This window comes from Rhinoraja longicauda, chromosome 6 (genome assembly GCF_053455715.1).
Source record: "Rhinoraja longicauda isolate Sanriku21f chromosome 6, sRhiLon1.1, whole genome shotgun sequence".
Classification (NCBI taxonomy): Eukaryota; Metazoa; Chordata; class Chondrichthyes; order Rajiformes; family Arhynchobatidae; genus Rhinoraja; species Rhinoraja longicauda.
This window is the reverse complement of record NC_135958.1, coordinates 882290-908453: the sequence shown is the minus strand read 5'-3', so window position 1 is coordinate 908453 and position 26164 is coordinate 882290. Positions and strand designations below refer to the sequence as shown.

General features: G+C 45.5%; 1 protein-coding gene across 3 annotated transcripts in view; it reads right to left on the bottom strand.

The window, feature by feature from the left end:
- slc9a5 (solute carrier family 9 member A5) overlaps positions 1-26164 on the bottom strand; it is a 148332-nt gene that overhangs the window by 39572 nt on the left and 82596 nt on the right. For all 3 annotated transcript variants that reach the window (XM_078400314.1, XM_078400316.1, XM_078400317.1), the window contains exons 3-9: positions 24492-24655; positions 19218-19296; positions 18220-18397; positions 14698-14918; positions 13842-14044; positions 3581-3670; positions 2135-2205 (exon numbers count right to left, since the gene is read on the bottom strand). In XM_078400314.1, coding sequence (XP_078256440.1) covers positions 2135-2205; positions 3581-3670; positions 13842-14044; positions 14698-14918; positions 18220-18397; positions 19218-19296; positions 24492-24655 — 1006 coding nt within the window. The remainder of the gene's footprint in view (positions 1-2134; positions 2206-3580; positions 3671-13841; positions 14045-14697; positions 14919-18219; positions 18398-19217; positions 19297-24491; positions 24656-26164) is intronic.

The window sequence follows — 26164 nt, the reverse complement described above, 5'->3', positions numbered from 1 at the left end:
GTAGAGTTGCTGCCTTACCCGGGTTCAATCTCCAGTGAGGGTGGCAGGGTGGCAGGGTGGTACAGCAGTAGAGTTGCTGCCTTACCCGGGTTCGATCCTGGCGACGGGTGTTGTCTGCACCGAGTTTGTCTGGGTGCTCCGGTTTCCTCCCATTTCCAAAGATGTACAGGTTTGTAGATTGATTGGCTTCTGTAAATTGCCCCTAGTGTGTGTGGGATAGTAACAGTGCATGGGGTGATCGCTGGGCCTCGATGGGTCGAAGGGCCTGTTTCCACACTGTATCTCTAAAGTCTAAGATAAACTAATGTCTAAAGTACAGTGAAAATAGCAGGATACCCGATCTGAATAAGGGTCCTGACCCAAAATGCTTGGTCTATTTCCCTCCAAGGAGGCTGCCTGACCTGCTGAGTTCCTCACACAGTTTGTGTTTTGTTTCTGTCCTAACAATTTGATTCTTGGGTTTTCTCCCAATTTATTTCCATTAATGCACTTTACTCTTTTTCAGCAACCTTCATTATTTCACAGTGGAGGTGCTGGGTGGGTGCTGGGTGGGTGCTGGGTGAGTGCTGGGTGGGTGCTGGGTGGGTGCTGGGTGGGTGCTGGGTGGGTGCTGGGTGGGTGCTTGGTGGGTGCTGGGTGGGTGCTGGGTGAGTGCTGGGTGGGTGCTGGGTGGGTGCTGGGTGGGTGCTGGGTGAGTGCTGGGTGAGTGCTGGGTGGGTGCTGGGTGGGTTCTGGGTGGGTGCTGGGTGGGTGCTGGGTGGGTGCTGGGTGGGTGCTGGGTAGGCCTTCCTTGAAGCCAATCAGCTGAACATGCAGGAGAACTATAAAGGAGGGGATTCGATTCCACTTTATCTAATTCTATTTTGTTTACATTAGTCCTGGGTATTTATGAGGACATGTAATGTAAACCCCTAATATAATTTAATTACATCAGACAATATGAAGACAAATTTATTTAAATACAACTTAGGGATTGATCGGAATTAAGCAAGGCAAGAACCTGCATTGGGAATGTACTATCCTTGTTCCAATTGGAAATGTAAGCTCAAATTAAGCTTTAATGAACCAAAATGCATTTCCACTACATACAATACACTATTATATGGCATTTAAAGATAATTCAGATTGTGATATCCATAACTACTCCTCCCCCCCCCCCCCCCCACCATCCTGTATGTTACTGCAATCTATCCCATCTTATTCCTCATTCTGCCCTCACTATCACCTGAGGGACGAGCCTTGGTCCAGTAAGGACCAGAGCAGAGCGGTGCTGGCTCGAAGGGCCGAATGGCCTTCTCCTGCACCTATTGTCTATTGTCTAAGAGCACACCAGAGGCAGGAACGTGGGTTCCCAGGGTCCCCACACTCCAACAACGTACAGGTTTGTAGGTTAATCGGCTTGGTAAATTGTAGGTTGTCCCTAGTGAGGGCAGAATGAGGAATAAGATGGGATAGATTGCAGTAACATACATTTTTGCTGCTATTGATAATCCCATTTAAAGTTCCAGATTATCGTCTAAATTTAATTTGTTGATTAAAAATGATCTGACGGAATTCTGAATCGGGCCCAGAAGGTTAAATAGTTTCTTCATATAGGCCAATTCAATGGGAAATTCAATAAGAAGTTGTACAAATCATATAAAAGCATGTTTTCCCTCCATGTGATTGAGCACAAATGTCTTTACGTTCAACAAATAAGTTTTATGTTAAAATATCCTGATCTTTTAATAGACAGTTTCTTACAATAAACAAAAGTTTTTTTCTAACATCGCTTATTTCCCATGGTATTAGCCATTAAATCAACAAACATTCAGTTGTACCATTCTGACAGCCATTAATAATTTTCATTTGAAATAAAAATTAATAACTAGAGATCGGCAGAAACACTTTCAAAGCTGGTAAAATGGCAACTAGTCATCATAAAGAGATCCACCAGCAGAGAAATAGTGACGTTATGGCGAAAGGATTGAATCAAAAGCAATGCATTTCCCTTAGGTTACCGAATTACAGGAGACTTTCACAAAAGAATAGCTTATCATAAATTACCATTCATAAGAAAAAGGTTTCCTACAGCTAATCTTCTTTACTTGCACTGACTGAATGGAAATTAATGCAAATTTAGCTTGTTACTCACTTGTCTCTCCAATAATGGTAACCATGGTGACCTACAACGTCTTCCACAGCCGCCAGAATATGGTCAAAAGCCTTTGAGAATAAGAAATAAAACGAGCCATTAGATTTCCAAGCATGGCTCGCTGCCAAGGAATAGATGACCAGAAATCGCAGAATCCTTCATGACTGGCCAAAGAAGATTGAGAAATACTGTAAGAGCAGTATCCAGCCACTACCCTCAGAAACGAGTTGTAACTGTCAATAACCCCATTAATAATGTTGACACACGAAACATTAACAAGTAAACGTAAGTGCAGTATGTTCCATATTGATAGACACTGTTCAGCACAGGTATTAATCATAATGGTGGAAAATAGAAATGTGTGGGTATAAATGTATGAAGTTTAAAGGGAATATTTGAAGCGATTAACTATTATACAATTTATCTGAGACTAGTTTAGAAGGATTTTAGAAGGATGAGAGGGGATCTTATAGAAACATATACAATGATAAAAGGTCTGGACAAGCTAGATGCAGGAAAAATGTTCCCAATGTTGGGCGAGTCCACAACCAGGGGCCACGGTCTTAGAATAAAGGGGAGGCCATTTAAAACTGAGGTGAGAAGAAACTTTTTCACCCAGAGAGTTGTGAATTTGTTGAATTCTCTGCCACAGAGGGCAGTGGAGGCCAAATCACTGGATGGATTTAAGAGTGAGTTAGACAGAGCTCTAGTGGCTAGTGGAATCAAGGGATATGGGGAGAAGGCAGGCACGGGTTACTGATTGTGGATGATCAGCCATGATCACAATGAATGGCGGTGCTGGCTCGAAGGGCCGAATGGCCTCCTCCTGCACCTATTTTCTATGTCACTGTACCAGTGAATTACCATTACAGAACTAATATAATCAGAACTGTGACCAGACAAATCTCTGCTGTATTGTATTACATTCTTCTATTCTCTTGTTCTCATGATTGTAAATCCTTTAGGCCATGAATAATTCTCATCTCCTTTCGATGATTCTTATATTCATAACTCAGCCCCACGATGTTGTTGATCAATCTTAAAGTTGTCACTTCATTGACCACAATTTCTGTAAGTAGTGTCTTATATTAAAACTTCAGTTAATCAATTGAGATCCTTCAAAAGGAGGTCCTTATGTCTGTATTTGAAAGCTATCACATGCTCAAGCTCAGGGCAATTACAAAGAGACCAGGAAAATGTTCAATGGATGTATCCTCTGGATAACTGATCACGTCTGTTCCCTGTGAAACATGCATAGCAAGCAGATACTCATTAAAGGAAACGCATTTTCTATCCACATGCATGCTTGGTTGGTGGGTTGTGAGACAGTACCTGTGGGGCTTACAGTGGTAGGACATCAAGATCAATGGACAACAAGAGTGTAAGGAAAAAAAAAGGTTAATGTTAAACCAATGGGTAACAAATTGAGCAGTTGTGAATACCTACACGTTCATGTAACTCTTCATTCAGTGTCGGCTTGTGATCATCGCGACGTTTCACCTTCAGCCACTTAATAAGAGGCTTGATTGTCAACCCCTGAAAATAGAGAGGTGTTAGAATAAAAGTAATTGGTCTAGGCACAGACGATCATAATAATTAAGCAGGGGATGGTCTTCTTCTTCTTGCGCATGGCGTGCACAGCCTAAAGTTGTAGGCCAAGGGTGGACATCTAGGCCGGGGCAGCATCAGTTGCTGGGTGGTGTGATTGGGTGAGATTGATGGGAGCTCATTGGATGGCAGCTGTTGACTCCTAGTTGCCCCATATCCAAGTTATTTAACACCCAAATCAAACCTATCTACATTTAATGGTTAGCTGCTGAATGCTAATGATTAATATGGGGAAGTATCTTGTTAGTTGTTACCGTGTGTGAGTGATGTATTGTTCAGTTAACTGCAAAATAAGGAAACTCATCAGGAACACATTTGGATGTGATGAGATATATCTGATTAATACAATATGAACAAGGGCCAGTGATTTGAGGAGGAGTATATACATCTCATATTACTGGTAATAAAGGATGATCCTTGCTTCAGATCTGTCTAATGAAGTAACATGATTGTGTACGAAGCAAATTACATGAAATACAAATAAAGTGCAAAATTAGTTGCTCGAGTCCATCTATTTGGATCTGTTTACATAAATGTCTTATTTGATACGAGTGTCTGGTTATAATTGAGTGGCTGAACTGTTCAGAACACCAGACGCATCCATTCAACATCCCACCTCAGGGAACCAATTAATGCAGAGACACGTTTGCATGCGCTGCTAAACAGCATCCTGCTGCAAAAATAACCTGTACATTCTGCAATCTGAAGGGTCAAAGATCTTCAACCTAAAACGTTAACTCTGTTTCTCTTTCCACAGACATCAAGCATTTTCTGTTTTTATTTTAGCATCCTACTGCTGCTGGGTTTACAGGCAACTGATGAGAAGCCAGTTCCACTACTCTTTACCAACATTACAAGTTGAAAATCACTAATTGAAATCCTTTTATAGATACATATCATTTTAAAACAAATACATTTGTTTTGGTTGAGGTATAATAACTTTTTGTCAGGTAGCACCAAGATGCCTTGTGAATGAGTTGAATCAATATGTCTGCTTGTAACATACATGGTTCTATGGTGGTGTGTCTGTGATGAGGAATGTCTGATGGGGAAACGATGTGTGATGTGGGGGAACCTTGTTTGCAGCATAAACACCTAAAATCACCTACTTTACTCAATAACCTATTTACTCCAAATTCTGCAAGTATCGGGCAATGATGTCCAAATATGTGAAATAACCCCCAAGGCTGATTACATTATTGATATGGAACTCCAAACTGACACTAGATTGGCTACACCTATTCTCCACTCATTTCCACTGTGATGCCAAACCTATTCCTTGGTAACACAAAATGGGTAACTTTTCTATTGATTTCTATTTGAAGTAGAATAGGACAAGGATGGATGGACTACATGGATCAGACAGGTTTGGAGGGATGTGGACCAAACGCTGGCAGGTGGGACTAGTGCATCTGGGACATGTTGGCCGGTGTGGACAAGTTGGGCCAAAGGGCCTGTTTCCACACAGTATCACTCTGTGACTCTATGAAGTCAAGTCAAGTCAATTTTATTTGTATAGCACATTTAAAAACAACCCACGTTGACCAAAGTGCTGTACATTTGATTAGGTTCCAATAGAAAAAAAATGAAAACATACAGTAGCACGCAAACAGTTCACAGCGCCTCCTCAATGAGCCTCAAACGCTAGGGAGTAGAAATAGGTTTTGAGCCTGGACTTAAAGGAGTCGATGGAGGGGGCAGTTCTGATGGGGAGAGGGATGCTGTTCCACAGTCTAGGAGCTGCAACCGCAAAAGCGCGGTCACCCCTGAGTTTAAGCCTAGACCGCGGAATAGTGAATAGCCCCAAGTCGGCCGATCTGGGGGACCTGGAGTTAGAGAGGGGGGTTAGAAGATTTTTGATGTAGGGGGGGGAGTGTCCATTTAGGGCTTTATACGTGAATAGGAGGAGCTTGAAGTTGATTCTGTACCGTACAGGGAGCCAGTGGAGAGAGGCCAGAATCGGGGTGATGTGGTCCCTTTTACGGGTACCCGTCAGGAGTCTCGCTGCGGCGTTTTGGACCAGTTGCAGGCGGGACAGGGAAGATTGGCTGATCCCAGTGTATAGGGAGTTGCAGTAGTCTAGGCGGGAGGAAATGAAAGCGTGAATGATTTTTTCTGTGTCGTCGAATTGGAGGAAAGGTTTGATTTTAGCTATGGTTCGAAGTTGGAAGAAGCTGGCTTTTACCACAGCGTTGACTTGCTTATCAAATTTTAATGCAGAGTCAAATATCATGCCGAGGTTTTTGACATGCGGTTTGACTAGGCAGAATAGGCTTCCAAGACTGCCTGTTATCAATTTGATGGAGTCGGGGGGGCCGAATAGGATGACCTCAGACTTGCTCTCATTTAATTGGAGGAAGTTCTGTGCCATCCAACATTTTATGTCCTCAAGGCAGTGTAAGAGGCTGTTTAAATTTGACTGGTTGTTGGGTTTCAGGGGGAGGTAAAGCTGAGTGTCATCGGCATAGCAGTGGAAAGAAATGCCGTGCCTTTGAATGATTTGGCCAAGGGGGAGCATGTATAGAGAGAAGAGAATGGGGCCTAGGATGGAGCCTTGTGGAACTCCGCAGGAGAGGCTAGCTGGAGCAGAGGAATAACTGCCTATGTTGATGGCGAAACTCCTATCTTTGAGGTACGAAGCGAACCAGCTCAGGGCAGTGCCATCAATGCCAACCGCGTACCGGAGACGGTCAATAAGGATGGTGTGGTCCACTGTATCGAACGCTGCGCTGAGGTCGAGAAGGAGCAGGATTGCACAGTCGCCGGTGTCGATGGCGAGAAGCAGGTCGTTGTGTACCTTCAACAAGGCAGACTCTGTGCTGTGGTGGGCTCTGAAACCTGACTGGAAACTTTCCAGGATGGTGTTTTGGTGCAGGTAGGGCACTAATTGGTTTAGGATTGCCTTTTCAAGGACTTTTGACAGGAATGGCAGTTTGGAAATGGGTCTAGTTGCTAGGCAAGGTGGGGTCTAGGTTAGGTTTTTTCAGTAGGGGCTGGACCACCGCGTGCTTGAAACTGGTTGGAACAGTGCCAGTGGCCAGAGAACTGTTGATAATAGAGAGGATGCTGGGACCGGCTATTGCAATGACATCCTTCAGAAGGGCAGTGGGGGCTGGATCAAGGGGGCAGGTTGCAGGTTTCATAGCGGAGACAAGCTTTGCAAGGGAGGATAGAGTGACGGGTTGGAAACAGTCCAATTTAGATGAACAGACTAGTGAGACAGCTAGGTCATGGGTGGGAGGGGAAATGTTAATTCTAATATTCTCAACTTTGTTGGTGAAAAATTTAGCGAATTTAGCGAAATTTAGCGCACTTAGCAGGGGACCCAACTAAGTTGGTACTGGGGGCGGGACATATGACAGAGGTAATTGTTCTAAATAGGACCTTGGTTATGAGAGTTTTTGGAAATAAGGTCGGAGAAGTATTGTGCTCTAGCAGACTTTACTGCTTCCTGAAGGGCCTGTTTCCACACTGCATCACTCTGTGACTCTATGAAGGGCCTGTTTCCACACTGTATCACTCTGTGACTCTATGAAGGGCCTGTTTCCACACTGTATCACTCTGTGACTCTATGAAGGGCCTGTTTCCACACTGTATCACTCTGTGACTCTATGAAGGGCCTGTTTCCACACTGTATCACTCTGTGACTCTAAGTGCTCAGTATTTTTCCAAATGACAGAATTATTAGCCAAAATAATGATCAATTTTTTCTCAAAAAGCTAGAATGGTGAAATTAAATAACTGACCATTGACTAGTAGTTAAGCAAATAACATCAATGCTGTAAATTGAAACCCTGATTTACTTTGATTTAATAACAGAGTCCATGGATTCCATGCTAGTAAAGAGACCATGGGCTCCTTTTTATTAAATCAAAAGTAAAATCAGGGTTTCAATTTCCCCAATTAATAAATGATGTATTGATGCAATTTGCTTAATTCCAGTCAATGGTCAGTTAAATGGTTTCATCCAAAACACAATAGGGGCTTGAGAACCAGCTTCAGAAGCTGAGGGCCTACAAAGCAAGGCCTGGTAAAGTGCCAAGAAGACAGAGTAGGCAATTAGATAACTTTTCCAAACCTAACTTGAGTTGGCAGGTCATGTCACAGTTGTACGATATTGGTGAGGCCACATTTAGAGTATTGTGTTGGGTTAGAGTATTATTGTTTGGTCACCCTGTTATAGGAAAGATGTTGTTAAGCTGTAATGGGTGCACAGAAGATTTCCAAGGATTTTGCCAGTACTTGAGTGCCTGAGCTATAGGAAGAGGTTGAACAGGCCAGGACTATTTTCCTTGGAGCGTCGGAGGTTGAGGGGTGATCTTATAGAGGTGTATAAGATCATGAGAGGAATCGATGGAGTAAATGCACAGTTTTTTACCCATTTCTTTTATCCAGAGATAGGGAATCAAGAACCAGAGGACAGTTGTAAGGCGAGAGGGGAAAGATTGAAGAGGAACCCGAGGGCCAAAATATATTTAAAATAAATAATACAATAAAAACCTTTTATACAAAGAGTGTCTGGAACGAGCTGCCATAGCAGGTAAGTTGAGGCAGGGGCTATCACAACATTTAAGAAACATGGATAGGACAGGTTTAGTGGGATATCTGCCAAACACAGGCAGGTGGGACTAGTGTAGATGGGGCATGTTGGTCGGTGTGGGCAGGTGGGACTAGTGTAGATGGGGCATGTTGGTCGGTGTGGGCAGGTGGGACTAGTGTAGATGGGGCATGTTGGTCGGTGTGGGCAGGTGGGACTAATGTAGATGGGGCATGTTGGCCGGTGTGGGCAGGTGGGACTAGTGTAGATGGGGCATGTTGGTCGGTGTGGGCAGGTGGGACTAGTGTAGATGGGGCATGTTGGTCGGTGTGGGCAGGTGGGACTAGTGTAGATGGGGCATGTTGGCCGGTGTGGGCAGGTGGGACTAGTGTAGATGGGGCATGTTGGCCGGTGTGGGCAGGTGGGACTAATGTAGATGGGGCATGTTGGTCGGTGTAGGCAGGTGAGACTAGTGTAGATGGAGCATGTTGGTCGGTGTGGGCAGGTGGGACTAGTGTAGATGGGGCACGTTGGTCGGTGTGGGCAGGTGGGACTAGTGTAGATGGGGCATGTTGGTCCGTGCGGGCAGGTGGGACTAGTGTAGATGGGGCATATTGGTCGGCGTGGGCAGGTGGGACTAGTGTAGATGGGGCATGTTGGCCGGTGTGGGCAGGTGAGACTAGTGTAGATGGGGCATGTTGGTCGTGTGGGCAGGTGGGACTAGTGTAGATGGGGCATGTTGGTCGATATGTGTGGGTGGGACTTGTGTAGATGGGGCATGTTGGTCGGTGTGTGCGGGTGGGACTAGTGTAGATGGGGCATGTTGGTCAGTGCGGGCAGGTGGGACTAGTGTAGATGGGGCATGTTGGTCGGTGTGGGCAGGTGGGACTAGTGTAGATGGGGCATGTTGGTCGGTGTGGGCGGGTGGGACTAGTGTAGATGGGACATGTTGGTCAGTGTAGGCAGGTGGGACTAGTGTAGATGGAGCATGTTGGTCGGTGTAGGCAGGTGGGACTAGTGAAGATGGGGCATGTTGGTCGGTGTAGGCAGGTGGGACTAGTGTAGATGGGGCATGTTGGTCGGTGTAGGCAGGTGGGACTAGTGTAGATGGGGCATGTTGGTCGGTGTGTGCGGGTGGGACTAGTGTAGATGGGGCATGTTGGTCGGTGTGGGCAGGTGGGACTAGTGTAGATGGGGCATGTTGGCCGGTGTGGGCAGGTGGGACTAGTGTAGATGGGGCATGTTGGTCGGTGTGGGCAGGTGGGACTAGTGTAGATGGGGCATGTTGGTCGGTGTGGGCAGGTGGGACTAGTGTAGCTGAGGAATGTTGGTTGGTGTGGGCAGGTGGGACTAGTGTAGCTGGGGCATGTTGGTCGGTATGTGTGAGTGGGACTAGTGTAGCTGGGGCATGTTGGTCGGTATGTGTGGGTGGGACTAGTGTAGATGGGGCATGTTGGTCAGTGTGTGCGGGTGGGACTAGTGTAGATGGGGCATGTTGGTCGGTGTGGGCAGGTGGGACTAGTGTAGATGGGGCATGTTGGTCGGTGTGGGCAGGTGGGACTAGTATAGATGGGGCATGTTGGTCGGTGTGGGCAGGTGGTACTAGTGTAGATGGGGCATGTTGGTCGGTGTGGGCAGGTGGGACTAGTGTAGATGGGGCATGTTGGTCGGTGTGGGCAGGTGGGACTAGTGTAGATGGGGCATGTTGGTCGGTGTGTGCGGGTGGGACTAGTGTAGATGGAGCATGTTGGTCGGTGTGTGCGGGTGGGACTAGTGTAGATGGGGCATGTTGGTCGGTGTGGGCAGGTGGGACTAGTGTAGCTGGGGAATGTTGGTTGGTGTGGGCAGGTGGGACTAGTGTAGCTGGGGCATGTTGGTCGGTATGTGTGGGTGGGACTAGTGTAGCTGGGGCATGTTGGTCGGTATGTGTGGGTGGGACTAGTGTAGATGGGGCATGTTGGTCAGTGTGTGCGGGTGGGACTAGTGTAGATGGGGCATGTTGGTCGGTGTGGGCAGGTGGGACTAGTGTAGATGGGGCATGTTGGTCGGTGTGGGCAGGTGGGACTAGTATAGATGGGGCATGTTGGTCGGTGTGGGCAGGTGGGACTAGTGTAGATGGGGCATGTTGGTCGGTGTGGGCAGGTGGGACTAGTGTAGATGGGGCATGTTGGTCGGTGTGGGCAGGTGGGACTAGTGTAGATGGGGCATGTTGGTCGGTGTGTGCGGGTGGGACTAGTGTAGATGGAGCATGTTGGTCGGTGAGGGACTAGGGTAGATGGGGCATGTTGGTCGGTGTGTGCAGGTGGGACTAGTGTAGATGGGACATGTTGGTCGGTGTGGGCGGGTGGGACTAGTGTAGATGGGGCATGGTGGTCGGTGTGGGCAGGTGGGACTAGTGTAGATGGGGCAAGTTGGTCGGTGTGGGCGGGTGGGACTAGTGTAGGTGGGGCATGTTGGTCGGTGTGGGCAGGTGAGACTAGTGTAGATGGGGCATGTTCGTCGGTGTGGGCAGGTGAGACTAGTGTAGATGGGGCATGTTGGTCGGTGTGGGCGGGTGGGACTAGTGTAGATGGGCCATGTTGGTCGGTGTGGGCAGGTGGGACTAGTGTAGATGGGGCATGGTGGTCGGTGTGGGCAGGTGAGACTAGTGTAGATGGGGCATGTTGGTCGGTGTTGGCGGGTGGGACTAGTGTAGATGGGGCATGTTGGTCGGTGTGGGCAGGTGGGACTAGTGTAGATGGGGCATGTTGGTCGGCGTGGGACTAGTGTAGATGGGGCATATTGGTCGGTGTGGGCTTGTGGGACTAGTGTAGATGGGGCATGTTGGTCGGTGTGGGCAGGTGGGACTAGTGTAGATGGGGCATGTTGGTCGGTGTGTGCGGGTGGGACTAGTGTAGATGGGGCATGTTGGCCGGTGTGGGCAGGTGGGACTAGTGTAGATGGGGCATGTTGGTCGGAGTGGGACTAGTGTAGATGGGGCATGTTGGTCGGTGTGGGACTAGTATAGATGGGGCATGTTGGTCGGTGTGGGACTAGTGTAGCTGGGGCATGTTGGTCGGCGTGGGGAAGTTGGGACTAGTGTAGATGGGGCATGTTGGTCGGTGTAGGCAGGTGGGACTAGTGTAGATGGGGCATGTTGGTCAGTGTGGGCGGGTGGGACTATTGTAGATGGGGCATGTTGGTCGGTGTGGGCAGGTGGGACTAGTGTAGATGGGGCATGTTGGTCGGTGTGGGACTAGTGTAGATGGGGCATGTTGGTCGGTGTGGGCAGGTGGGACTAGTGTAGATGGGGCATGTTGGTCGGTGTGGGCAGGTGGGACTAGTGTAGATGGGGCATGTTGGTCGGTGTGTGTGGGTGGGACTAGTGTAGATGGGGCATGTTGGTCGGTGTGGGACTAGTGTAGATGGGGCATGTTGGTCGGTGTGTGTGGGTGGGACTAGTGTAGATGGGGCATGTTGGTCGGTGTGTGTGGGTGGGACTAGTGTAGATGGGGCATGTTGGTCGGTGTGGGACTAGTCTAGATGGGGCATGTTGGTCGGTGTGGGACTAGTGTAGATGGGGCATGTTGGTCGGTGTGGGCAGGTGGGACTAGTGTAGATGGGGCATGTTGGTCGGTGTGGGACTAGTGTAGATGGGGCATGTTGGTCGGCGTGGGGAAGTTGGGCAGTGGGGCCTGTTTCCACGCTGTATGACACTATTGTTCCATGCCACCCAGAAAACTACACATATGGATACTTGAAGATGATTGGTACATTTGATGCTTCCTGTGGATGAACTGTCATTGCCCTCCTGCTCCAATACTTCATCAAATGGCCACATCAGCAAGGTGACACTTCAATCCTCAGATGGATCAGTGCAGGAGGTGGAGATTCAGAATCTCACTGGTATTCAGTGCTATCACGAGTTGTGACAAGCTGAGAACAGCTCCATTAGTTTCAACGGAGTCATTCTGATGACTCATTTATATAAGTGCAACGTGACAGGCCGTGGGGTAGGTAGCAGACACCTGACTGCTCTATCCTACTACTCGTTAGAACAAAGCTGGGACAAATGACGTTTTAATGAAGGTTAATCTTGTCCAGGGTGGCAGTGCAGTAAACTCACAAACAGCTGCCTCTTTATCTCTCCTCTCCATCATCCAATTACTGTACTTAACTGTAATATCCAATAACTGTAATATCCAACAGACCTGGTTGTCTTTGTTCATCAAAGACACAGACATTTGGAGCATGGAACTAGAGAAATTGTGTTCAGTACACGGTAATCATTAATAGCACAAAAGCCAGAAGCCAAGAACATATCAAATATATACTTTCCACATCGCATTAGGCGTGTTCAGTTTGTCTTTGATGTTTGACATGATTGTCTGGTTAAATATGTAGGATAATTGATCCATGGTAATGAAATCAAATGCCCATTTGTTGTGAAGTGTCTCTTCCCACAATCAACTAAAGAAACTACAAGACCCCCCCAAACTAGAGGTCCATCTCAGCGGAAACAAACTCAGAGGCACTTCCATCACATCCAACAGGAGATGATGAGAGACCGTACGATCCACAGTGCCAATACATGGAAAAGTGCTGCTAGTCTCTGCAATGTCAGCATGCACTGCTGGCTCGGTCACTGCTAGTCTCTGCAATGTCAGCATGCACTGTGCTGCTCGGTTGCTGCTAGTCTCTGCAATGTCAGCATGCACTGCTGGCTCAGTCACTGCTGGTCTCTGCAATGACAACATGCACTGCTGGCTCGGTCACTGCTAGTCTCTGCAATGTCAGCATGCACTGTGCTGCTCGGTTGCTGGCTTTTGCCTCCATTGATGATAATAGATGAAGAAGGATGGGGAAGGCTTGTGTGAAGAATAAAGACCTAATGAATAGGATTTTGATCATTACATTTCCAACATCAGTTAAAATATAACGAAATGTCAAATTCATTGATGATCAGATTGGCTTTACTTATACTTTCAATTTTTTTTAAAGAAGGCAAATGTAAAAGAGGCGGTCAAAAGAAGAGATTCAAAGACGCCTTAAAAGCCAGCGTGAAGAAATGTGAAATGGTCATCGACAACCGGGAAGCCAACGCCAAGGACAGAAACTGTCCAACCATCATCCAAACAGGACCAGCGACACTCGAGGCCAGCAGAGGCACAGAATTAGAGGAGAGGAGAAGTAAACGGAAAGAGAGGCAGCAACAACCAAAGCCTGATCTGACACCTGAAACTACCTGCCCTGAATGCTGAAGAACCTTCAAAGCCAGGACTGGACTCATAAGCCACCTGAGAGTTCATAAACACAACAGAACGTTGACCATCATCCTCGACCTCGAAGGGCAGCCACGACTTCCAATTGCATTTAGCTCAGAAGTTAAAGTGCCAACATGCTATTGGCCAATTAATTTTACAAATGAATAAAAACAAAATGAGGGCAAAAGGGGGGTGTAAATTCCAATAAAACACTGCATGCCAATGCAAACATTAAAATGTTGCAAGAAACTGAAGGGCGGTTCTTGAGGAATATTGTGTTCTCCACCAACATAAAGCATGCAACAACACACACACATACCTGAATTACCACTGTGAAAAATATAACAGTGATTGTCGTTGCAACGAAGTAGTCCTTTGCCTTGACAACCTGGCCATTGAGAAGTATGACCAGGGCAAACGCCACTGCACCTCGTAGGCCACCGTATGTCATCACAAGCTGGTCAATTCTGTCCAAAGGGACAAGTCGGAAATGGTTTACTACCCAGCTCTGCAGGATTACCCCTGTGGATGACAACATTGGCCACAATAAACATTTTTTAAATTAAAAAATCTAATATGAATCATCCAATTACGGGTTATAAAATTCATAATTCCAAGATCATAAATGCTTCTACTTATTGTGCCCGTATTAGCAATCTTCTTTATTTCGAAGATTTAAATTGCTGTAATATTTAAGCTTCATTAGACATGCCCTGCTTTTGCGAATAATGGCAATGTTTTTTACACCGTCGGGTAGATGCTAATGTTGTAACAGTCGTGATAGAACTCGAGTAGTTTGACCAGAGGCACAGGTCATTCTGGAGAGCAGGTCTTCACTGCTATATTTGGGATGTTTTCTGGCCCATCACATCTGCTGTATTTCGTGCCCTAACTGTATTTAGGAAACAAGATTTTTTCCGTGTGTAGTAGCTCTACTCAATAACCAAAAGGCTGTTGTCTCTTTTTGCTCTGGTTTATTTCCCTCACATGTTTAAACCATAATGTTTTATTCTTAATGTTTTAATGTTTTATGCTTTATTCTTAATTGTTTACTGTATGTTCGTGTTGTTACTTGTGAGCGGAGCACCAAGGCACATTCCTTGTATGTGCACATACTTGGCCAATAAACCTATTCATTCATTCATTCATTCATTCATTCATTCAAGAGTACTTGCCTATTGCCCTGAAGACAAAGGTGAAGAGGAGTGTGAAGAGGACTAAGCTGGTGTCCCAGGTCCATTTCGATGTGTCCACAGCAGAGATTCCCAGCAGCATGAAGATGATAGTTTCCGAGCTGCTGGCTAGTGTCTTCATTGTATATTTGACAGTCGTGCGTGACTTCTGCGAAATGTTAGCTTCCACGTACTTTTTGCAACACAGACCGCAGAACGTGACTCTAAATATGGACATTAACAAATGCTTAGATATTGATCTTCGACAATCTGATTTTTTTTTAAAATTAATTTTCATTTTGGAATAATGTTGGAGATCAGTTCAATCTCATTCAATTCAAATTCAAGCAATAACATTATTTTAACTAACTTTCAAATCCACCGATGTCATAGATAAGTACAGAAGGGTAAGACAAATGGTCTCATCCAACTCATTCTTCCATTAAATCCTCCCGTTAGAAAAGTGATTTTCTTTTTAATCGTCCAGTTTTACCTGCAATACAGTGCCCTAATCATGATTGCAACACTTATCACTCTTTCGAAGTGAACAAGCGTTTCCTGCATTAACTTTCTCACTATTTATATTTCAACCCCTTGTAGCATAGATACAGTTTTCATTGATACAGAACAGATTAACATTCCCTATCCACCTAATATTACATGCAATCTAGATAATCTCCTCTCGCATGCTTTGTTGAAAGTTTCAAAAAGTCCAGGGATTTGTAATTTTTCCTCACGTCAGTTATTTCATGGGAAAGATAATTCCCATGGCTTTTATCTGCAAACCCTCCTGCATTTGTTTTTTTTTGCACCAATATTGGATGTAGTGCATTAGGACACTCCCTAAATGTACAGGTACAATCTTGTCCCATCATGTGTTAAATCCTGGTTGATCTGGCAGTACAGACAAGTATTTGGTCTGTAGGCAGTTTTTGTTGAGTCTCCTAATACTGCCAGGTATTCATCTTTCAATTTATTTTCCCAATTCAAAATAGTTCTTTTACTTATACAAAAAATGCAAATGCTGGAAATCTGAAATTTAAATAGAAGGTCAGAAGCATTCAAATGTCAGCCAGCTTACAAGACGAGATAAACAGATTAACATCTCTCTTCACCAGTCCATCAAATGAAAGGTCATCAGCTGAAATATTGGTTTTATTCCTCTCACCAGGGATGCTCTCTGATCTGCTGAGTGTTTCTAGCAGTGACTGCTAAATATGAATGAATGTAGGATTAGATCCTGAAGCAATCATATTACATTTGGTCTGCATCTTAATTCCCATTGCTCACTTCAGTCCTGGTTCTTCAATAACCTTACTTAACCAAACTCCACTCATCTCAGTCTTGAATACATCAATTATCCTTATCTCTGTGCTTAAACCATCCTCCGAATTCAACCAACCACACCCAGCATCAAATTGGTGGAGTAACTCAGCAAGTCAGGTAGCAACTCCTCGTGTGGCACGGTGGTGCAGCGGTAGAGTTGCTGCCTTACTGCGCCAGAGATCCAGGTTCAGTCCCAACTACGGGTGCTGTCTGTACGGAGTTTGCACGTTCTCCCCGTGACCTGCTTGGGTTTTCTTTGAGATCTTTGTTTTCCTCCCACACTCCAAAGACATACACGGTTGTAGGTTAATTGGCTTGGTATAAATGTAAAATTGTCCCTAGCATGTGTAAGTTTGTGTTAACGTGTGAGGATTGCTGGTTAGCGTGGACTCGGTGGGCCGAAGGGCCTGTTTCCACGCTGTATCACTAAACTAAAATAAACTCTTGGCGAACATGAATAGGGGACGTTTTGGGCTGAGACCCTTCTTCAGACTGATTGTTTTGGTGAACCATGGAGACAAGAATAATTGATGTGTCCAACGATTCTCAACACACCTGGAACTGGACACAGCATTACAGACGAGGTCCAAATCTCTGCTGCCTAGAAATTCAGTTGAGCAGCAATGTTTATTTTACCTTGCAAAAGTGAATGTATCTTGGAGAGTAGTCTAATGACAGTCACTTCCAGATCACTTCCCATCACTATGGAAATCTAACTAAGCTCTTTTCTGCATGACTTGCTTTGCATGTCTTAGATTTTTCACATCAATTGTACATCAAATGACATTGTTCCCCATGGAAAATACCACTAGAAATGTTCAAGACAAATTAATCCACAATGTTCTCAGGAGAAAATGTTGTTGATCAGCCAGGGATAACAATTCTTTTATCTGTTACTGGCAGGTACGTTGTATTGGTTACCTTATATATTTGGGACTAACTTTCCACTAATCTCGTGCCAACAATCTCACTTTGGAATAGCTCCCACCCTTGAACCTGCTAATGGAAACCAACTTCCAACCCCATTCTCCCACTTCCTGATTCTCCTCCAATGATAGAAGTAATCTTGCTACATTGGCACTTCCCACCTCCCACGTTCCAATCATGCACGTGGATGAAGACTACCCCTCCCTAACACTCTGAGCACTAGCCCTGCCTTCAAATGGCCATAAACATCCCAACCAAGCTCAGGCCCAAATGGGTCTGTGACTGCTGGACTACCACCCCCACCCCATCCACTATCAGCTTGAGGAGTTTGTCAAAGAAAGATTCAATAGCAAGATTCAACCCAAAGCCTTTGCTCCATTGACATTTGTAGCAGCAAGCCCAAAATCAAGGTGGTTGTTACCATGCAGTGCAATAGCCATGTAAAGGTACACTACAACTTCTGATCCTACATCTGAAATATGATTTCCTCCGTTGTGGTGTCTATACCCCTTGATATGAAGATCAACAATCCACCAATCTCTATGACTCTTGTTTGTGCCTGATACTTAACCAATGTATCCACCGTGACACACAAATCCTTCTTCTCCTCTCCTGCCCCTCTAGCTTTTAAAATTGGCTAGAAAATTGTTGTCGATCTTTGCTCCATAATGGATGATCTCACATGATTTCTTTGAAAAGTATAAGAAAACTAACGATAGATACGAAAGAGAATACAGAAGGTGCACTGATTCCTGTTCACCACAGCTTAATAAAGACATTTATCACAACAAAAATCAGTAGCTTTTCAATGTACATTTTCTTTGTCACCTATATTGTTACTGTGTGTGGGAGTTAGAAAGAGGTGTAAACCCAAGCCTGTAAGGGTTGTTATCACCTTGTGCCCACAGACAACTGAGATGAATCTCCAGTGAAAAGGGCAACAAATGACCCAGAAGCTCGTAGTGCATGGACTCCATGCTTTCTCATTCAGTATTACTCTACTCTGATGCTCACAAAGTCCCCTTCACTAACTCCTCTGGGTTCAGTGTGTACAGGCATGTTTAATGGTCACTAACTCCTCTGGGTTCAGTGTGTACAGGCATGTTTAATGGTCACTAACTCCTCTGGGTTTAGTGTGTGTGGGCATGTTTAATGGTCACTAACTCCTCTGGGTTCAGTGTGTGTGGGCATGTTTAATGGTCACTAACTCGCCAACGTTCAGTCTGTGTGGGCATGTTTAATGGTGAATAAGTGGGCGCTAAGTCAACTTACGCCAAGATGGAGGAGAGCGAAATCATTTCGGCCGTGAGATGGGCCAGGAACACAATCAGGAACACAAAGAGCGGCTCGATAATGCGGACGTGCTTAGTAAAGCGGCTGATGAGGGCCAGCAGAAAGGCAAAGACAATTCCTACAGCAGTTCCACCCAAGCTCACCACAAAGATTGAACCTAAAAAACAAACAGGAACTTAGAGACCGACAAGAAGACTCCATCTCAGAATGTCCCCTCAGTATTGTCAACTGCAAATTCATCATCAACCTGAACATTATTTGCCCAGTGAGAAAAATGCTTAATTTCATCGTAACCCAAGACATTATTATCATGTATAATATAAACAACGATTGACATGGTCACAGGGTGTATCTTTTTGGATGATCTTTAAAGCTAGCATACAAGAGTGTGCAATGGGACTTCATGTTGATACCCAGGCCATTGTGTCAAGCTCAGGATACATTTGGAGACATGTTTGCAATGTTAAAGCCCACGCTTTGACAACGAGTCATTATTGGCAGTTTGTATTTGTACTAGAAATCGTAGTTATAACGTACTGTCAGAGAGATTTTTGGTTTTGACAAACAGATTTTGAATGTTCGACTAGTTAATATGAACGTCATCACATCCAATTTCCAATTTGATGGGATAAAGTGCTTTATAGTAAGTACTCTCTTCCATTTTGTTATCTTTAGTTCCATCACAGAGCTCAATTCCACATTCCAGCCTGGTCTCAGATTTGGGATTTGGCTGTCAGAAGCATATGGAGAAGTTGAATAATGACCGCCCTTTTGATTCGTACCCCCTTCCCCCCACACCGTCTCTCCTTCACCGCCGTTTCCTACTAACTTACAGGGAAGTAATTTCCTTCTGATTGCATTTGTCTCATCCTCAAAAATGGCAAGTGTGAGTAACTGTAGATTTGAAACAATATCTTCAACAGAGACCATTGACTATTTTGTACGTAAGCACACATGTGTTGGCTATATTTTCTTACCTAAACCCTTGATGTAGTCCAAAGCCTGGACGTTTTCTATGCCAATAGTCGCAAAAGAATTGAACATTTTATAGAGCACCTGGAAAAATAAAATGGTTGAATAAATATCAAATTCCTCAGTTCTATTCATAATGAAGAAATAAAATTAATAGTGTATATAATGTTGACACCTTCCCAATGGAGATCCCCACCAAGTGTGAAGAAACCCCATTGTGGTCATTTCCATTCACCCTCCTCAAGCACGATAAGATAACATATTATCTGTTGAGTAGTGTAGGATGGAACTGCAGATGCTGGTTTAAACCAAAGATAGACACGAAAAGCTGGAGTAACACAGCAGGTCAGACAGCATCTCTTGAGAAAAGGAAGTGTCGAGACCCTTCTTCACACGCAAGCGAAATATGAGATGCTGTTCCTCCAGTTTGCGTTCGGCCTCACTCTGACAATGGAGTGGGCCTAGGACAGAAAGGTCAACTTGGGAATGGGAAGGAGAATTAAAGTGTTTAGCAACTGGGAGATCAGGTAGTCCAGGCAGACTAAGCGAAGGGGTGCAGCGAAATGATCACCCAGTTTATGTTTTGTCTCGCCAATGTATAAGAGTTCATACCTTAGACAAAGGATACAGTAGATGAGGTTGGAGGAGGTGCACGTGAACCTCTGCCTCACCTGCAAGGACTGTCGGGGTCCCTGGACAGAGTGGAGGGAGGAGGTATAGGAACAGGTGTTGCATCTTCTGCGGTTGCAGGGGAAGGTACCTGGGGAGGGGGTGGTTTGGGTGGGAAGGGATGTTAACCAGGGAGTTGCGGAGGGAACGGTCTCTGTGGAAGGGAGAAAGGAGTGGAGATGGGAAGGTGGCTAGTGGTGGGATCCCGTTGGAGGTGGCGGAAATGTCGGAGGATTATGTGTTGTATGCGATGGCTGATTGGGTGAATGGTAAGGACGAGGGGAACTCTGACCCTGTTGCCACTAGGGGAGGGTGTGTAAGAGCGGAGGTGTGAGGTACCGAAGAGACATGTCTAAGGGCCTTATCTATGTTGGGAGAGGGAAACCCCCGCTCCCTAAAGAACGAGGGCATCTTGGATCTCCTGGTATGGAACACCTCATCTTGGGCGCAGATGCGGCATAGACGGAGGGATTGGGAGTAGGGGAGAGTCTTTGGGGAAAGCAGGGTGGGAAGACGTGGAGTCGAGATAGTTGTGGGGGTCAGTAGGTTTATAATAGACATCAGTCGATAGTCTATCTCCTGCGATATATCTGTTGATCTCCATGTTCCAGATAGCATTCAATAACAATTTAATAGACAATAGACAATAGGTGCAGGAGGAGGCCATTCGGCCCTTCGAGTCAGCACCGCCATTCAATGTGATCATGGCTGATCATTCTCAATCAGTACCCCGTTCCTGCCTTCTCCCCATACCCCCTGACTCCGCTATCCTTAAGAGCTCTATCTAGCTCTCTCTTGAATGCATTCAGAGAATTGGCCTCCACTGCCTTCTGAGGCAGAGAATTCCACAGATTCACAACTCTCTGACTGAAAAAGTTTTTCCTCATCTCAGTTCTAAATGGCCGACCCCTTATTCTTAAACTGTGGCCCCTTGTTCTGGACTCCCCCAACATTGGGAACATGTTTCCTGCCTCTAACGTGTCCAACCCCTTAATAATCTTATACGTTTCGATAAGATCTCCTCTCATCCTTCTAAATTCCAGTGTATACAAGCCTAGTCGCTCCAGTCTTTCAACAAAAATATTAAATCTTTGTGAAAGAAACATGAAGCGGAAAGCTTCTCTCCTTTTTTGGATTTCATGAGGAGTATTATGAGCAGTGTAATGCTCTGAACGAGGCATCTAATGAGCTACATAATACAGAGCGTATCTTGTATTTAAGTCAAATAAATTTGTCCGAATCTGTACCCATTGAAATTCTACAACACTCATATTCTCTGTCTACTCAGGTAGCGCCTACCCATCATGGCCTTTAGCTGTTTTTAAATTAAGCAATATAATCAGAATAGAATAGCCTTTATTGTCATCCAAAAATGTCTTTTGGACGAGATTCCATTACCCACAGTCCAACAATAAGAGCAATAAAAATAAGCAATTACACACACAATCACGAACCAACACAAAACAAAAAAGAAACATCCATTAAACGTGTTCCATTATCCATTCAATATACGTGTTAGTACATGTAACTCCTTACTATTACAGTCTGGCTTAAGGAAAAAATGAAACGCCATGGAAACATATGTTGGGGATAGAAATTCCCCTCTGGAATTTTTCAAGTTATTTTATATTCCGACTTTTCACCTGTAGAGGGCATTTTGCAAACTGACCCATCTCAATGTCTCGGTGTTTAAAAACTCCATGTAACATCCTGCCGTTTGGGGAGATGCAACTCATTTGGCGATTGGCCTCTTTTAAATCTCTCTCATATCATATCATATCATATATATACAGCCGGAAACAGGCCTTTTCGGCCCTCCAAGTCCGTGCCGCCCAGTGATCCCCGTACATTAACACTATCCTACACCCACTAGGGACAATTTTTTACATCTACCCAGCCAATTAACCTCCTGTGGGAAATATGTTGCAGCAGTGATTTTTCTGCTTTTAGTCTTACCACAATGTAGGACTGGAAGGGTTTAACGAAGGATTTAATGAATGCGGCACGGTGGCGCAGCGGTAGAGTTGCTGCCTTACAGCGAATGCAGCGCCGGAGACCCGGATTCGATCCTGACTACGGGCGCCGTCTGTACGGAGTTTGTACGTTCTCCCCGTGACCTGCGTGGGTTTTCTCCGAGATCTTCGGTTTCCTCCCACACTCCAAAGACGTACAGGTTTGTGGGTTCATTGACTGGGTAAATGTAAAAGAATTGTCCCTAGTGGGTGTAGGATAGTGTTAGTGTGCGGGGATCGCTGGGCGGCGCAGACCCGATGGGCCGAAGGGCCTGTTTCTGCACTGTATCTCTAAATCTAAAAAAAAATCTAAACCTTTCATTATCAATTTCGAAAGGATTTTAAATACTGATTTTAAGAGCCTTTATCGTTTCTTTACAAATTTCAAAAAAGCTTGAAACTGATGTTGGATATTGGACAGATCCCAAAAAGCTGGAGTAACTCAGCGGGTCAGGCAACATCTCAGGAGAGAGGGAATGGGCGACGTTTCGGGTCGAGACCCTTCTTTAGACTGATGTCAGGGGGGGGGCGGGACAAAGAAAGGATGTAGTTGGAGACAGGAAGACAGTGGGAGAACTGGGAAGGGGAAGGGGAAGAGAGGGGCAGAGAAGCTATCTAAAGTTAAAGAAATCAATGTTCATACCGCTGGGGTGTAAGCTGCCCAAGCGAAATATGAGGTGCTGTTCCTGAACCTATTGATATTGGACATCTACATACCTGATGGACAGAAGGCAATGAGGCTGGCCACGTGGTCAGTGTGATATTGGACATCTACATACCTGATGGGCAGAAGGCAATGAGGCTGGCCACGTGGTCAGTGTGTGGGTGGGGGACCACTTTGGGACTAGTGGCCACAATCTTATTTGTTTCAATATCGTCATGGAAATAGGTAGGACAGGTCCTCAAGTTACAGTTCTGCATTGTGGTGACTAAAGTTGAATGTGAGAGGACATTTGCACATGTAGGAGGCTTTTAAAAGCGAGATAAGAAGAGTTCAGAGCCAGCATGTTACTGTTGGAGTGAAGGGCGATGTTAGTGAGGTGGTCAGAGCAGAGTAGGTGGTTGGTTGGGCTTTATTTGGTCAAATGGAAGGCGTGTGTGAGAGTCATGTTGTGCTGTGGGGTCAGTGCTGACTCCTCTGTTGCATGACTTATAGTTTAATGGCTTGGATGCCAATAATGGTGCAATGTTGTAAAACATTTGAGAGTCATCTGGACATGTACTTTAAAGAGCCGGGGATAGTAGGGATGTGGAATAAATACAGCCACATGGGATTTGTACGGACAGGTATGATGATGGGCTTACATGTGGTGAGTGAGATAAATTAGTGAAGATGAGATGTGGTTCCATGAACCAGAGCTGTAAGCGGAACCTCCCGGAAACATGCTGTGCTTTATGGATGGGCAAAAGGAAATGTGGAGCGAGGAAGGGGGTCACGGGGGAGCCCTCACAGGTCAAGGGGGAGCCCTCACAGGGGGGTCACGGGGTCAAGGAGGGGCTCTCACAGGGTGGTCAAGGGGGGGGGCTCTCACAGGGTGGTCAAGGGGAAGCTCTCACTGGTCAAGGGGGAGCTCTCACTGGTCACGGGGGGGACTCTCACTGGGTGGTCAAGGGGGAGCTCTCACTGGTCACGGGGGGGCTCTCACTGGGTGGTCAAGGGGGAGCTCTCACTGGTCACGGGGGGGCTCTCACTGGGTGGTCAAGGGGGAGCTCTCAAAATGTGATGCCCTGGAAGAAGTGGGAGGTGGCAGGAAAAGCTTTGAATGTGCGACATCACAACTGCGGCACGTTTGTGTGGGGAGTATGTTCAAGGATCCGGGCAGAATCTACAGAAGGGAAGGAGGTGACATGGACAAGATGGAGATTCAGCAGGCATACTAAGGAGGAGGCAATGTGAGCAAGGAAAATGGGGCAGTTGAGTCTGATGAGTGTCTTAATAAGTTTTTTGGATAATGTGAAATGGGTACAGAGAGAAGCCATGGGCTTACCTCAGACAATGTGCCCCTGGGAAAGAACAGGAACATGGAACGATTGAGGAATGCTGAAGGGTTGGAGGAGGGCAGCAAACCCGAGATGGGAGAGACAAACTGAAGTAGGGCGATGACAAGAGGTGGGGTCTTGGTATGTGTAAAGGGAAGGAGAAAGAGGGAACCATCCCGGGCCAGGGCAGGGCTTCACTTGGAACCTGGACAATGTGCAAGTCAGAAACATGGCTGTGAACTGTGCTCCCACGGCAGAAGATGCCTGCAGCCCTGAGGTGGCTGACAAACCCATCCCATCTAAAGTGTATTCACACGGTGGTCAGGTATGGCATTCATTTGGTCAGAAAGCAAGATTAGAATGAGCATGTCCTGGCATTGAACTGGGAATCTAGGGAATACAACAGGAGGACATTTACATTATAGATATCCCTTGGTGAGATGCAGTTGTAATATGTTTGGCAAAGTCAGCTTGGACATTGGCAGCCTATCTTTAGGTACACATTGAGGCGCGGAAAGCAAGTGAGTCCAGAAGCTACCCAAAGTGTCCAACAATGGAACAGTGGAGTTATCTAAATTGCAAATTGCAATATATAAATATAAGGTAACATTTACTTACAACAGTAATGGCATCATTAAGGAGCGACTCTCCAAAAACAATGATGAACAGTGTTTCATTAACATGAACCTCCTCGAAGACAGCGATCACTGCCACAGGGTCCACTGCGGATATCAAACTACCAAAAAGCAAGAACTCCAGCAAGCCAGCTTCCACTTTAGGATCTGAGGAAAAAGAACAAGAAATCACAGGAAATCACTGATACCCCACTGATGGCCCTTGACAGGATATTCCACATTATATTATCATTCGATACAAGAACCCTTCGTAAATATAGGTAGGGTTTTTAATCTTTTCAATGTATCTTGTAGTTCCTTTGCTGAAAACATAACAAGAGGGTAAAGTGTATCGGAGATTGGGCGAAGAGAGTTGTCAGCAGTCCATCATGCAGTTGTGTGATGTAAAGGTCACTTACTTTTGACAGGATTTAAAAATAATTCTCAACAGCACGAGACATTGCTGAATCACGAGGCAATTATATCATCGGATCAATACCGTGAGTACAAACAAGAGGTGGAAGAATGTGTGATAACCAGAACTGACATTGATATGTGATTCTCTCTGCTAGTGGTCTTTATAATGAAGCAATTCTCTGCATTCTAGTCAACAGCTACACAATCAGCTTTCCATCAATTATATTCCGAATGCTGTATGGAAGTAAATTTAAATATACAAATTTAGTCCATTTTAAAATGTATAACTGATAGCCAGGTCTACAATTCTGGCTTAACTGTGGTTCACAGTGGGGGGAGGAATGTGCCTGTGGCTTCTCATTACCTCTGTAACCTGGTGTAGTTTCCATGACAGTGCTTTACAGCAATCTGAGTTCCCTATTAGTCACAGTACTTGACTGTGGGGAGTGCATTAACATCAGTAAGGGGTAATGCCAGTGACATGGCAATCATTTCCACCAGACAGTGACCGCAGACAATCCTTCATCAACAAAGTTATCCATTTTTCAAGGATGGACAATCTTCTGACAAAGTAAGTTGTACAAGGTACATAGTCACCCAATGCAAACATGTCCGCCCCGAGATCAACTATTCCTCATTTTGGCATAATTCAATGAACTACCTGATGTTGTGGGAAAGGAGTTCAATGCTTGAGCTTGTGAAACATCAGGAGCTTGGAACAAAGACAAAATAAAACACAAGGTCGTGCGGCACGGTGGCGCAGCGGTAGAGTTGCTGCTTTACAGCGAATGCAGCGCCGGAGACTCAGGTTCGATCCTGACTACGGGTGCTGTACTGTAAGGAGTTTGTACGTTCTCCCCGTGACCTGCGTGGGTTTTCTCCGAGATCTTCGGTTTCCTCCCACACTTCAAAGACGTACAGGTATGTAGGTTAATTGACTGGGTAAATGTAAAAATTGTCCCTAGTGTGTGCAGGATAGTGTTAGTGTGCGGGGATCGCTGGGCGGCGCGGACTTGGTGGGCCGAAAAGGCCTGTTTCCGCGCTGTATCTGAAATATGAAAAAAATATATATATATGAAAAAAAACACAAGGTCTTCACAGACTGAGTTTGAGGGAGTGGCTGGGAAAGTTGGGACTTTATTCCTTGAAACATACGAGACTGAGGGGTGATCTTATAGAGTTGTATACGATCACGAGGGGCATAGGTAAGGTGAATGCACACAATCTTTTGCCCAAGGGCATAGGTTTAAGGTGAGAGGG